At 48.7% G+C, this 11,735-nt stretch overlaps 7 protein-coding genes across 13 annotated transcripts in view; 6 read left to right on the forward strand and 1 right to left on the reverse strand.

The window, feature by feature from the left end:
* The first annotated feature begins 3 nt into the window (after positions 1 to 3).
* On the forward strand, positions 4 to 960 carry LOC136188984 (transmembrane emp24 domain-containing protein 10-like). Its single transcript, XM_065976818.1, has 5 exons — positions 4 to 190; positions 238 to 358; positions 424 to 509; positions 566 to 692; positions 752 to 960. Exons 1-5 carry the CDS (start codon positions 17 to 19, stop codon positions 871 to 873), a joined length of 630 nt encoding a protein of 209 aa, XP_065832890.1. The 5' UTR covers positions 4 to 16; the 3' UTR covers positions 874 to 960.
* On the forward strand, positions 937 to 6,628 carry LOC136188974 (serine/threonine-protein kinase Nek9-like). 2 transcript variants are annotated; one of them, XM_065976801.1, is made up of 26 exons: positions 937 to 1,093; positions 1,189 to 1,366; positions 1,438 to 1,490; positions 1,571 to 1,641; positions 1,706 to 1,811; positions 1,868 to 1,917; positions 1,975 to 2,056; positions 2,111 to 2,170; positions 2,218 to 2,268; positions 2,538 to 2,717; positions 2,767 to 2,841; positions 2,920 to 2,982; positions 3,048 to 3,186; positions 3,241 to 3,435; positions 3,495 to 3,533; positions 3,594 to 3,640; positions 4,586 to 4,750; positions 4,806 to 4,911; positions 4,971 to 5,300; positions 5,355 to 5,387; positions 5,440 to 5,528; positions 5,576 to 5,611; positions 5,666 to 6,101; positions 6,156 to 6,214; positions 6,272 to 6,325; positions 6,384 to 6,628. In XM_065976801.1, exons 1-26 carry the CDS (start codon positions 1,007 to 1,009, stop codon positions 6,549 to 6,551), a joined length of 2,952 nt encoding a protein of 983 aa, XP_065832873.1. In that variant the 5' UTR covers positions 937 to 1,006; the 3' UTR covers positions 6,552 to 6,628. The 2 variants fall into 2 exon arrangements, with proteins under 2 accessions (XP_065832873.1, XP_065832874.1); XM_065976802.1 differs by having other exon boundaries at positions 2,221 to 2,268.
* Positions 3,647 to 4,530, forward strand: LOC136188982 (tetraspanin-4-like). The gene has a single exon (XM_065976811.1). It carries the CDS (start codon positions 3,719 to 3,721, stop codon positions 4,445 to 4,447), a length of 729 nt encoding a protein of 242 aa, XP_065832883.1. The 5' UTR covers positions 3,647 to 3,718; the 3' UTR covers positions 4,448 to 4,530.
* Positions 6,629 to 6,766: 138 nt separating the features above from the next.
* On the forward strand, positions 6,767 to 7,597 carry LOC136189016 (leukocyte surface antigen CD53-like). Its single transcript, XM_065976859.1, has one exon. The coding sequence runs from the start codon at positions 6,767 to 6,769 to the stop codon at positions 7,595 to 7,597; it is 831 nt and encodes a 276-aa protein (XP_065832931.1).
* LOC136188981 (uncharacterized) lies at positions 7,595 to 9,550 on the forward strand. 2 transcript variants are annotated; one of them, XM_065976810.1, is made up of 6 exons: positions 7,595 to 8,246; positions 8,322 to 8,403; positions 8,503 to 8,966; positions 9,024 to 9,086; positions 9,143 to 9,286; positions 9,407 to 9,550. In XM_065976810.1, exons 1-6 carry the CDS (start codon positions 8,199 to 8,201, stop codon positions 9,446 to 9,448), a joined length of 843 nt encoding a protein of 280 aa, XP_065832882.1. In that variant the 5' UTR covers positions 7,595 to 8,198; the 3' UTR covers positions 9,449 to 9,550. The 2 variants fall into 2 exon arrangements, with proteins under 2 accessions (XP_065832882.1, XP_065832881.1); XM_065976809.1 differs by lacking the exon at positions 7,595 to 8,246 and having other exon boundaries at positions 8,253 to 8,403.
* LOC136188978 (zinc finger C2HC domain-containing protein 1C-like) lies at positions 9,278 to 10,634 on the reverse strand. The gene is made up of 2 exons (XM_065976807.1): positions 9,692 to 10,634; positions 9,278 to 9,631 (listed from the first exon to the last, which is right to left on the reverse strand). The coding sequence occupies exons 1-2, from the start codon at positions 10,557 to 10,559 to the stop codon at positions 9,408 to 9,410; spliced, it is 1,092 nt and encodes a 363-aa protein (XP_065832879.1). The 5' UTR covers positions 10,560 to 10,634; the 3' UTR covers positions 9,278 to 9,407.
* Positions 9,801 to 11,735, forward strand: part of LOC136188983 (cyclin-dependent kinase 2-interacting protein-like) — a 3,284-nt gene continuing 1,349 nt past the window's right edge. For 2 of the 5 annotated variants that reach the window (XM_065976814.1, XM_065976813.1), the window contains exons 1-5: positions 9,801 to 10,833; positions 10,884 to 11,010; positions 11,059 to 11,188; positions 11,237 to 11,435; positions 11,504 to 11,735. The exon at positions 11,504 to 11,735 is cut by the window's right edge and continues 331 nt beyond it. In XM_065976814.1, the coding sequence (XP_065832886.1) occupies positions 10,700 to 10,833; positions 10,884 to 11,010; positions 11,059 to 11,188; positions 11,237 to 11,435; positions 11,504 to 11,546 (633 nt within the window). In that variant the 5' untranslated portion in view covers positions 9,801 to 10,699 and the 3' untranslated portion in view covers positions 11,547 to 11,735. The remainder of the gene's footprint in view (positions 10,834 to 10,883; positions 11,011 to 11,058; positions 11,189 to 11,236; positions 11,436 to 11,503) is intronic. The other 3 variants (XM_065976816.1, XM_065976817.1, XM_065976815.1) reach the window with 3 other exon arrangements.

Consider the following 11,735-nt stretch of genomic DNA (forward strand, 5'->3'; position numbering starts at 1 on the left):
AACGATTTAGACCGTTATGAAGTGGTCGCGCGTTCTCTTGCTAATGTCTCTAGCCGTTTCGGTGTACGGAATCACCTTTCGGCTGCCCGTCGGCGTGAAAAAATGCCTACGCGACGAAGTCCACAAGGACGTCCTTGTTGTCGGACACTATCGGCTCTCCGACGCGCCAATGCAAAAGACCGACATAAAAGTGAGCCTCGCAAGAAGATTCGAAGGGGAAAACGTCGATTTCGGCAGGTTTTGGACACAAACAATCACATCCTACATTCTCGCGAAGACGCTCACGGCACCGGAAAATTTGCCTTCACAACCGACGACTACGACATGTTTGAAGTTTGTTTTGAGAGCAGAATAGCCGGTAGGGAGCGAGAAAACGAAAACTCGGCTTTTTAGAATGTATGCATTTTTCGTCAATTTTTTTAGGTGGTGGTGGTGGAAGGGCTACTGAGATGGAAAGAGAGATTTCTTTAGATCTGAAACATGGAGCTGAGGCAAAGGATTATGCTAAGGTGCATATGATTAGTATAGAATCTCCCGGGTCTCATGGGACTTCTTTGTCTTTTAGTTGGCTCAAGTCGAGAAGCTAAAGCCGCTTGAAGTTGAACTTCGACGATTGGAAGACATGTCGGAGTCGGTTGTGAGAAACTTTGCCTATATGAGAAGCAGAGAAGAAGAAATGAGGGACACAAACGGTACGCTCGCGGAAAAAAAACGTCACAAAGCCAAAGAGACAAGGTCCTCTTTTCTATAGAATCAACTAGTAGAAGAGTCCTTTATCTGACCGTTTTCTCCATCGGCTGTCTCGTATGCCTAGCTCTATGGCAGGTTCTCTACCTTAGAAGCTATTTCAAGGCGAAGAAACTGATAGAATAGAAAGCGTTCTCTTAGACGCAACAGGAAATTCATAACGGTACAGTAGTACTAATCGTCACGGTAGCGCGCGGTCTCGTTTGTCTCGTGCCCTGCGCCCCCTGCGTGGCCTGCGTACGCTCGACCGCTCTCCTCCATGTCCGACGACGACGAGCAATACTTTCCCGTACGAGTTCTCAATCGCGGAACGTTCGGCAAGGCCGTGCTGTGTCGTCGAGCCCAAGTATACTAAAGAGAAACTCTTATCGTCGCGCGTAGGCGTGACTTCGAGGACGCAAAACGGCGCTCGCGCGTCGTCGAAATCCCTTTTCCTTACAGGACGACACGTTAATAGTGTGGAAAGAAATTGATCTGAGCCGAGCCGACGCGAATCAACTGAGACGTGCGCGTCAAGAGACGGACATTATCGCCTTACTTCGACATCCTAATGTCATCGACGTCTATAACGACTACGTCGACGGCAATCGTTTGCTGATCGAAACGGAGTTTTGCGAAGGTGAGAAAGAAACGTCGACCAGCGCTCCGCTCGGAAGTCAAGCTCTCTTTTATTCGATCTCTTTGTCTCAGGTGACCATCTTGGACAAAGGATATGCGCTCAAAGGGAACCGTTCGACGAAGAGGTCTGCTTTTTTTTCTCTCTCTCTTGTGTTGAAAAGCGACGAAGCGATTTCGCCCCCTCGCGTTTTCTTTTCGTTCCCAGCACGTTCGATGGATGTTCTTTCAGTTGGCTTCGGCTGTGAAATATATTCATGATCACGGCACAATTCATCGGTAGAGTAAAACTGGTTCCGGCTCTTTTGATGATATTCGTCTTCTTTCTTTTCTCTCTCTAAAGGGATATCAGACCGAGCAACGTTTTCTTCACTAAGAACGATGTCTGCAAACTCGGTGATTTGGGCTTGGAGAGAATAATGCATGACGGGAAAGACATGACGTTATTGGTGAGACGACGTCGACATCCTTAGTCACTTTATCTTGTCTTTTTTCCCCCTGAAAGGATGTTGAAAGTTCGTGCTATATGGCTCCTGAAGTCCACCTTGGCCGACCGTAGGGCGGATCAACTCATTTGTCACCCCTATGCATATATATATACACACATCTTAGGTATGGAGAAAAAGCGGATGTATGGTCGTGTGGCTGCCTTCTTTATGAAATGTGCGCGCTCGATGCACCATTCAAAGCAACAGTGAGTGTAGACGACTCATTTTTTTACCTGTGAGTGAGGAGGGTTGGTTTGTAGAATCCGGCAGAAGTCTCCGTTCTCGTCGTTGAATCTGAAGTGGCAGAAATAAGTCAAACGGTGAAAGATGACCTTCACATTTTTCTACAAACTCTAATTCTGATTAGCAGCAATACTCAGATGACCTTCGTTCTCTTCTCAAGCAGCTCCTACTGAAGGTAAAAAGGGGGGGGGGGGGGGGGGGGGGGGGGGAACGCGAGATAGTAAAAATATTCCCGGAATGAACGTAGAAGGCGTACACGTCTGTTTGAGTACCTATGCTAAGGATAGAAGCCTTTTATAGACGCTTGTTGATAACAGCGTCATACCAGTGTGACCGCTATACAAAACAGATTATCTATGCGTCATAGGACTATTTAGAATAGCACTGTCGTACGACGAGCCGGTCGCGCGCGAGACGGGGCTAAAGTGAAATATCCTCTTTTAGGAACCCAATCAGCGACCTGACTCCATTCAACTTCTCGCCTCGTCGTTTTTACAGACAGCCGGAGTCGTTATGGAACAGAAACTGGCACGTTCGTCGTCGTCGTCGTCGTCGTCTAGCTCGACTCCACCCAGAAGATCATCTTCGGTTTTATCATCCGTCATTGCTGACTTAACGAGCGAGGTAAGTCTATGTGCATTCTTATCTTAGCCGGCGATCCCACGACGGTTAGGTTTATTGCTGGGGCGGCGAATGGAAAGAACCGCACAAAGTGGACGTCTTTAGCGAAGACAGAGCACCCTGTCGAGTGAGTTCCCTCCCCCTTTCTCTTTCTCTCTCTCTCTCTCTAGATCCGGAGGTCACCCTTGTGGTCCGTTTTTGACAGGTTTCAGCCGGTCATTGTCATTTCGCTGTCGTCACCGTCAATAAGCAACTCTACACTTGGGCGGTCAGTCAAATATAGCTCTTAGATTTGTTTTTGTCCCCCTATACATATATATATGGTCCGCATAGTGTGGACAGATAGATGTGGTTGGTCAACTGGGACATGGCGATCGAGAATCGTATGACAGTCCCAAGCGAGTAGACGCTCTTCTAGACGTTACACTTCAACATAGCGTGTGTGGACGCGATTTTACTATGAGTCTATCAGGTCCATGGAGAATCGCATGCTACAAAATGCCGCGAATATTTTCTCCTTTCTCAGACGATGGGCGTTTGTTTTCGTGCGGTTCCGACGGCTGGGGATGTCTGGGCGATGGCGACGACGTCGTCGCGACCCAAGAGGAGACGACGACTGTCGAAACGTTCGTCTTGTCGCCTCTTCGCGTCGCGTTTTTCGGCGATCTTCGCCGCGTCAATTCGGTCGCATGCGGAGATGCTCACGTGGTCGTGCTAACTGGTATAGTCTCTTCTCAGGACCGAAGAAGACACTGATTCATGTCTTCGTCCTCTTATTAGACTCGAAGGAAGTTTATTCTTGGGGGTGTGGCAAACACGGTATGTGTACAAATATTTTTATCAGTGTCGCCGCCGGCTTTCAATAGAATTTCTATACAGGTCGTCTTGGCCTAGGATCGCAGGACAACGTTTCCACGCCCACTAAGGTAATGCTAGTGTATGTAGGCCCGGATGCGTAGGCAGAAAACTTAGATAGGGGCGGGGCAACTCAATTTCATTCAGCAATGGCCATAAGCGGAGATTGCGGAAAGTGCGTCAAGTGGCTGCTTTTTACCTTCAATTTACTCTTTTTTCTGATTGCTCTGACGGTCCTGGCTCTCGGCATCTGGCTCTACGTCGACTACGGGCCATTTCTCAACGACATAGGCGGACAGAAGTGGATATCCGCCCCTGCTCTAATTATAACCGCCGGAGCGTTTATGGCGATCGTGACGTTGGCCGGATGGTGGGGAGCCGTGCGCGAGAGCAAAATCGTTCTCGCCATCTTCATGGCTCTTCTCCTTGTCACCTTCTTTCTCTACGTCAGCGCTGGCGTTTTTTCCGCGCTGAAAGCGAACGACGTCGATAGAACGTTAAGCGACTTGCTCCACGATTCGTTGTCGGAGTACGGCGCGTCGACTCCGGTTCGCAAAGCGTGGAATTTCATTCAGGAGAAATTCGAGTGCTGTGGCGTGAATTCTTCAGCCGATTGGTTCAATACGTCGTGGGCAAATAATGTGAAAAAAGTGCCGGATAGTTGTTGCAATGTTGCGATCACCGGTTGCGGTCTCCTTCCGTCTGGTCACTTTGATCGAGGATGCTATGTCGCTCTGAAAGACGCCATCAATAATAACGTCGTTCCCGTTGGAATCTGGATTGTTACCGTGGCAGTGGTGCAAATAATAGGCATCGTTTTCGCCTGGTATCTTTACAATCGAATCGATCGCGTCGAAATCATTCAGCGCGCTCATTAGAGAAGGAAAAACTTTCAAACATCTGGGATAGTAGTGTCTAATGGATGTAGTGTGTTTTGAGAATAGTAACGTATACGGAGTGATTCCAGATTTTCGTATATATATATATATGTAATAATTTTAAGATTTCTGCTGCAGGTGCCTGTTCCTGGTCGGAGTTCCGTCGTTTTGGTGTCGTGCGGCGCTCGGGGAACGATGCTTCTCACTGGCAACGGACGCGTTCTAGCCTGCGGAGACAACGAACTGAATCAGCTCGGACTGAACGTATCATTCAATGTAAAGACCAGCAATCAATATCGCAAGGTAAGAAGAGAGAGAGCACACATTTATTTTCCACATGATGTTGTTGCTAAATTAGACTCAGCTAGTCAGCTTCAAATGGTCTCTTTCTCCGGTCAAAGCACTCAACCGATATCACATAATGTCAGTAGCGTGTGGCTCCGATCACTCGGCCGTCATTAATGGTAATTGAATATATTTTTACGAAGAACTAGTCTACTGTACTAGTATATTTTTTTTCCAGATGCCGGTTGTCTAATACTCTTTGGTTCAAACGAGTACGGCCAACTCGGCGTAGGCGACTTTCGACGTCGACAATCCCCCGTCTTAGTCAAAGGAAAACTACTCAGAAAGCGAATCGCCAAAGTCGCCTGTGGCGACGGCTTCACGGTGGCAAGCGCAGCGGACAACGTACTCTATTCGTGGGGTCGAAACGACGCCAATCAATTGGGTCTAAGCAGTCAGGTTACGTCGTCGTCGTCCGTGTCTCTTCCCGTGCCGATTACGAGCCCTTTTCGTTCGGTCCGAGTCGTCGACCTGGCGTGCCGTCATTGGCACACGATTATCATTGCTGGTGAGAGAACGACGCAGAAACGTATCTAAAGCTCTAACGTCTTTGCTTTGCTAGGGTCCGGTGAAAATGAGATGACCACGAGCGAAGGTTGCGATCACGAGAAAATGATCTTTTTGGTTTTACCTTTTCGCCTACGTAGAAACAGCTGGCGCCTCTCGCCTGACCAGACAAACGAACGGTCACAATTTGCGAACGCTAGACGTAGCCTTGTCCGAGCCTGCTGCAAGAGTGAGCATTAAGCTTTTCCGTTGCGATTTACTGATAAATTGCTGTAGGAACGTAGTGCACCAGCAAGGGCGATTCGAGAACATGTCAGTGGAGACTATATTTCCGTCTTCACAATTCATTTCGTATTGTATTTATAGAGACGTTTTTGCCATCGAAAAACGATGAGTTCTCCTCAAGTCGTCTACGAATCAGAGGTGGAGCAGCTCGTCAATGTGAACGCCGTTTCGCCGGCGGGGCCGCATCTCGTGCGTTCGAGCTCGTCTGAGATACTGAATCGACTCGGTGAAATGAGTCAACGACGTCCGATTCGAGACGACAAAGACAAGCCGGCTCTGCTGCGAACTCGACCGGGCCGAAGCCGGAATAGCGAGAACTCCGACGACGAAGTTTCGTCGATTGCGAGACGAAACGACGGCGATTCGGCGAAGTCGAAACGGCCGCGGACCTACTCCGTATCCGTTCGCGAGCACAATTATTTAATTGAGGAAATTCAATCGCTAGCAGAACAGATTCAAGAGGATTTGCAAGAAGGAAAGAAGACGCCGTCGCCGTCGCCGTCACCTCATAGGCGAGGTTCGGTCTCAGAAGCAGCAGTGTAGAGAAATAGATAGGCAATAGGCTCTACAGGTGCCACTGATTGTGAAGAGAAGAGTGCAATAGAAGAGCTTCGAGAGGAAAATGAAAGGGTGAGTACGCGCTCCTTTGCACGCGGTCACAGTGATTATGAATTTATTTGTGTTTAGCTGCGAAGTGCGCTGGAGAAACAAGGGGAACAGATAAGACAACTTCGAGAAGAGGTACGCTACGCTAGGCTTTTCCCCCAGGCACGCGCGTCATCCGTTTTATCGATTTCAGAACGGGAAACTGATTTTCGTCGAAACGCGAGTATGGAAACTCGTCGAAAATTGGCTTTCGGATTGTCGGGACGCTGTCGAAAGTCGAGCGAATTCGTCGGCGAGTGCCGCCGTCTCCAATGCAAACGCTGACCGTCATCGCGACGTAAGTGACGTCTCTAGCGTATAATTTAGACTATGCAGCAACGCCCTTTCAAGCCCCTATGAGTTATCGTAGGAGATTTCAGTTAAATTAGGTCGAAAGTAGTAGAGTTTAGTGTCCCCGACTTTCTGGGCAATGCGGTGGAAAACGCGTGCGCAAGACCGCCGCACGCTATTTATAGTAGGCGACGCGTAATTGGACACTTCCTCGCCATCTGAAGCCGGAGCTTCATCATTTCAGCAATGACCGAAGAGGGCGATGACTGCTTCGAGTCTCGTGCCTTCGACGTGGCGTCGTGCTGCGTCGCGTCGCTTTTTCTCTTCAACGTCTTCTTTTTTCTGAGCGCTCTGACGATCGTGGCCCTTGGCATCTGGCTCTACGTCGACTACGGGTCATTTCTTTACGATATAGGAGGACAAAAGTGGACTACCGCTCCTGCTCTAATTATCACGGCCGGCGCGTGTATGGCAATCGCGGCGTTTATAGTTATCATCGTGTTTTTTACGGGATGCTCATGTGACGCAGTGCGCGACGGCAGGAAGCGACTTCTCGCCGTCATCTTCATCGTTCTCCCCTTCATTGGATTTATTCTCTACGCGAGTGCTGGCCTTTTTTCCTCCGCTAGAGCAAACGACGAAACGTTGAGCGACTCGCTCTATGATTCGTTGTCAGACTACAACACATCCACGTCGATTCATAAAACGTGGAATTTTATTCAGGAGAAATTCGAGTGCTGTGGCGTGAATTCTTCGGCGGATTGGTTGAACAGAGTGCCTGATAGTTGCTGCAACTCTTCTCAGGATTTCACTGGCTGTGGTCTCCTCCCCTATGGCTACTTTGATCGAGGATGCTATGTCCCTCTGAAAGACGTCATCGTTGCCAACTTTGTTCCTGTTGGAATCTGGGTCGTTGTCATGGCAGTGCTGCAAATAGTAGGCATCGCTTTTGCCTGCTATCTCTTCAGACCAAAATGTTGGTTTTCGAGCCAATTGATAGACTGCGCTCAAGTTGCAAACATTTTGCGCGTTCGCGCTAGAAATTTCAAGCCGTCGGCGAAAGAAACGGCGGTTTAATTAATGTACCGAGAATTCGGAGGATTGTCGCGGGGCACTGTCGAAAGTCGTGACGTAAGTGCGTCTCTAATGTTTTATGACTCAGAATTCCACCATGACCTCAAGACCTTTCTATTATTATAATTTCGAGTCCCCATGAGTTCTCGTAGGAGGCTCTAGGTATTTAGATCGAAAATAGAATTCAAACTGGAATTTGGTACACTAAGATCGAGTTTGAAGTGTACGTCGCCGGTTTCGGTAGAATCAACGACTTCGAGTCGTTGCGCGTCTGTCGTCTAAGGCGTTCGGGCATATTGTCTCGTTCCACCAATTAAATGAGTGGGCTAGTCCGACCAATGAGGACGCTCCCAGGGGAAGACGCCTCGTGCGTATGCGCGCAAGTTAACTACGTGAGACCATCGCACTCGCATAGCGTTTGCGTTCGTCTCGAGCCCGCGCTCCCCCTCTCCACGTCTTCCCGCGCCGCTGCTCTAACCGATCGGACCGGCGTTGTCGATCGAGCAAACGATATCGACGAGCGGAGAGTCGAAACGAGTCGCCCACGTTTTGTTTACTGCCGACGTGTACAGCGCATCGGTCGCTCGCGTCTAATAACGAAGCGATGTTTCGGCTCTTTCGCAAGCGCATGGGCTCGGGAATCAACGTGAAAGTAGGAAAACCGTCGATGGGACCACTTCGACCCGACGATCTCGCCGTGTTTACGCGATCGCTTTTTCTTTTGCAGCCGGCCCCCGAGGAAAAAGTCTACGACACCCTAGCCGAAGGGTCGATCGTCGAGGAAAAATCTCGACGCAGCGAACGCGCAGGTAAGATACACGCGCACAACCCGGTGCGATAACGCAACATCGCGCCGTCTGATACACGCCGATCGTCGACGATCAATAAAAGCGGTGGGGCGTGTTTAGATTCCAGTTCCAAGATCCGTCCGCCTTCGCCTCGCGACGACAGCGTTTCGGACGACGGCACGGATAGCGAAGAGCTCGACGAGAGTCTCGTCGAACGAACAATGCTCTGGTCGATCAACGAGAAGAGCCGAAACGTGCAAACCCCTGCGGCCGTCTCCACAACAACAACAACAATAACAGAAATGGGATCGTCGTCGTCGAGCGACGACGAAGTAAAGGAGATTTTACTTGGTTGTGCGGCGGCGGCGGCGTCGGCGTCGTCTTCGACGACGGCAGTCGCGCGAGTTGCCGCAAGTGGCGCGACGTGTTGGCTTGCCAGCGCGCCGCTTCAAGGACGCAAATTGAAGAAGGCGTTGCGACTGTCGCGCCACGGCGGCATCGTTGACAGTCCGCGTAAGAAACGCAAAAGTTCGGCGGTGAGACCGTTTTTGAATTTCGAGAAGATGCGCCAGTCGAAGCAGACGGTAAAAGAGAACCTCGAAAACGAACCGGAAATATTTTTAATTAATCAATTATATTAGTCCGGATTCAGGAAGGTTCAAGCCGGGGAGAGTGGCACCGAAAAGAAAGTCTACAGTTTCAAGGTACGTAGAGAAAACGTGGGTGGGGGTTCCTCACATATGTAACTTCACTTGAGCAGGTATCAAGGTCTCCTCTCGTCAAAGTGGCGTCCGCGAGAGAGTGCAGCGCAATCGATCCTTCATCGTTTTCCTTTCGCGCTATAGCCAATACAAGCGTGCCGTCATCGGCGATGGACACGTCCGTCGTCGTTCCACCTCATTGCGTATATTGACAACTAATTTTTTATAATAATAATAATCATAGTAATCATAATATTAATGATATTATACTATTAACCGTGACGCCGTGCAGCTAATAGTTTCTTTGTTTTTGTTCTAAATAGGCTACTTTCTTTTCGATTTGGGAGGCGCTGGACGATGTTTAATGTCCTTGCACCTGGGAATGTGTCGTTCGGCCGTCGACGGATTGAATCGTCTCTTGCAATAGGGACACGGAACGTAATCGGGGTTCTCCGACGGAGGCGGCGGAGGCAAGTCAGAAAGTTTTCCACCTTTTCTCACGTGTTCCTGCGCTTTTTTCGCCGATCGAATAGCAGCGATGAATTCCTCTAGAAAAGAGAGATGGAGTGGGGGAATTTTCTATATTTCGTTTTTTGGGGGGCGCTCACCGTGCTGCCTTCGCCAATTTCCTTTTCCGGGTTTCCGCGAAACGCCGCGATTCTCCTCGCCTTTTCGTCGACTATACTGTTCCATTTCCGTGCCGCGTCGTCTCATTATCGCCGAGCTGAAAACCTTTCGTTTCTTTCGACTCGTCTTCGAGCAAATCTCCACGTGTTTTTCCAATCGATCGGCGACGAATTTTCGACCGCAGACGGAACACGGAAGAAGATCCGCTATCATCTCCCCCCCTTCACTGTTATTTGTTGTTTCTCTTCTCTCCCTAACGAGATCCGAATCCAGAAGTTCCTTTCGAATGATTTCAAGATCGGTTTCCCGCTTTTTCAATTGCAAACGAATCTCGCGTTCCTTTCTCGCCAAAGCGACGGCCACGGAATCGCCGCCATCATGCGTGGGCGTGGCCACTTGAAGGTGACTGACGGAATTAGACCGACGACCAACGGCTGGCAGTTTTCCCCCGTGTTTCGCTAGGAAAAGATGCGGACGCGCCAATCCCGGTCTCGTCGGCGGCGTCGGCGCGTATCTATCGTTGGGACGCGACGGACGAGGCAGGTTCGACTCGTTTTCCTTTCGAAGGGGTTCCAAGACGTTGTGTCGCCCGCCTATCACCGCTCTTTGTCTAGGCGCTCTCGCTTCCGCCTCGTCGAGGCTCGATTTTTTCGCGATCAAGTCGCTTCCTTGACGGCGAAATGTCTTCGCCATTTTTTCCAGTGCCTGCTGCTGTTGGCGTTGGTACATCGCGACGAGTTTCTGCTCCTTTTCGTGGAGCGGTCGCGTTTGAAATCGCTGGCGTATTTCGTCGAGTCGCGACGCTTTTGCTTTTGCCGTCATTGTTCGGTTGGAGTGTGATGAGACCATGCCCCTAGGGCATGTGCCTGAGTAGAAAAATATTGGCAAATTGGACGCCCGTTGCGAGATGACGTCAAGGCAACTTCAAAACAACTTCCTATGCGCATGCCAGCCGATTTCCTCTATGATGTCATCTGGTTAACGCGCGTATGGATGAAGTTTTGCAGCGAAAGATTCGAGATTCCTGTGCAACTCTGTACGATTGTCGGCAGAAGTGGACAAAATCTAACGTAAAAGGCGTTTCTGTGGTAAACGACCTAATAAATCTAAAGCTTCGAGCCAAGTAAGCGTTGCAGTCCAAAAAGTGGACTCGTTTCGATCTCCGAACGCTAGATACGTCGAATCCGACGATTTGGGAATTCTTTCTGAACTCGAAGGCTTCCGATACGAGTTCTCTGCTAAGCTAATGGAGAAAATAGAGGAGAGTTACGAAACACTACGTCAAATATTAGCAACTTTGGTAAATCTTGTCTATAAGTATATCAAAAATGTCTAATTTTAAAACAAGGAAAAATTGGTTGAAAAGATTCGACTTTTGACTGGTCAGATGCAAGCTCTAACAGTTCTAGTGTGGAACAATTTCAAGGAAAATTCCGCCGTTGTTGCTCCTTTTGAAACTCTAACAGCAAATCAATTTAGTAGGTGTTGTACGATATGCTACGAGTCTCTTTATTCATTCGTTTTAGGTACGAAATTTGAATCCATTTGCGAGGCGTTTATTAGCGAATTGTCCGTCAAGAAATGCATAGTGGAAAACTTGCTAGCTACGGACAATTACGATACACTGACGCTATATCTAACAACCTGGCTTCATGAGCCATACATTGGCGAATCAGTGCAGATCAATCTAGAAGCATTGATCCTCGAAACAAAACTAAAGAATCAGTAACATTTAAATTTACGCACATACTTATACAGTACTGTATTAATTAAGAATTCAATTTTTTCTTTAGACCGCTATTTCTACTACAATTACTCGTGGACCCCTTTGAGTAATTGTCTTTGAAATTATTAGTAGTGGAATTACTCATGGACCCTGTGAGTAATTTTGATAACTCGAATCCTTTGAAGAGATTTTGTGCCCAGTGAACTGGTTGTTTTTCCCCGTGCGTCTAAATGAATAAATCATGGTTGAAGGGATCAACCAGTAAAAGCGATGATTTCTATTATAATTAATTAATTATA

Source organism: Oscarella lobularis, chromosome 7 (assembly GCF_947507565.1).
Source record: "Oscarella lobularis chromosome 7, ooOscLobu1.1, whole genome shotgun sequence".
NCBI classification, from domain to species: domain Eukaryota; kingdom Metazoa; phylum Porifera; class Homoscleromorpha; order Homosclerophorida; family Oscarellidae; genus Oscarella; species Oscarella lobularis.

Coding starts and splice junctions, on each gene's coding strand:
- LOC136188984 (XM_065976818.1), top strand. CDS start 17: ATGAAGTGGTCGCGCGTTCTCTTGCTAATGTCTCTAGCCGTTTCGGTG. Junction 191..237: donor TGCAAAAGACCGACATAAAA/GTGAGCCTCGCA, acceptor CGATTTCGGCAG/GTTTTGGACACAAACAATCA. Junction 510..565: donor AGGCAAAGGATTATGCTAAG/GTGCATATGATT, acceptor TTTGTCTTTTAG/TTGGCTCAAGTCGAGAAGCT.
- LOC136188974 (XM_065976801.1), top strand. CDS start 1,007: ATGTCCGACGACGACGAGCAATACTTTCCCGTACGAGTTCTCAATCGC. Junction 4,912..4,970: donor TCACTCGGCCGTCATTAATG/GTAATTGAATAT, acceptor TTTTTTTTCCAG/ATGCCGGTTGTCTAATACTC. Junction 6,326..6,383: donor TAAGACAACTTCGAGAAGAG/GTACGCTACGCT, acceptor TATCGATTTCAG/AACGGGAAACTGATTTTCGT.
- LOC136188982 (XM_065976811.1), top strand. CDS start 3,719: ATGGCCATAAGCGGAGATTGCGGAAAGTGCGTCAAGTGGCTGCTTTTT.
- LOC136189016 (XM_065976859.1), top strand. CDS start 6,767: ATGACCGAAGAGGGCGATGACTGCTTCGAGTCTCGTGCCTTCGACGTG.
- LOC136188981 (XM_065976809.1), top strand. CDS start 8,262: ATGGGACCACTTCGACCCGACGATCTCGCCGTGTTTACGCGATCGCTT. Junction 8,404..8,502: donor TCGACGCAGCGAACGCGCAG/GTAAGATACACG, acceptor GGGCGTGTTTAG/ATTCCAGTTCCAAGATCCGT. Junction 9,287..9,406: donor TCGTCGTTCCACCTCATTGC/GTATATTGACAA, acceptor TGTTCTAAATAG/GCTACTTTCTTTTCGATTTG.
- LOC136188978 (XM_065976807.1), bottom strand. CDS start 10,559: ATGGTCTCATCACACTCCAACCGAACAATGACGGCAAAAGCAAAAGCG. Junction 9,632..9,691: donor AAATTGGCGAAGGCAGCACG/GTGAGCGCCCCC, acceptor TCTCTTTTCTAG/AGGAATTCATCGCTGCTATT.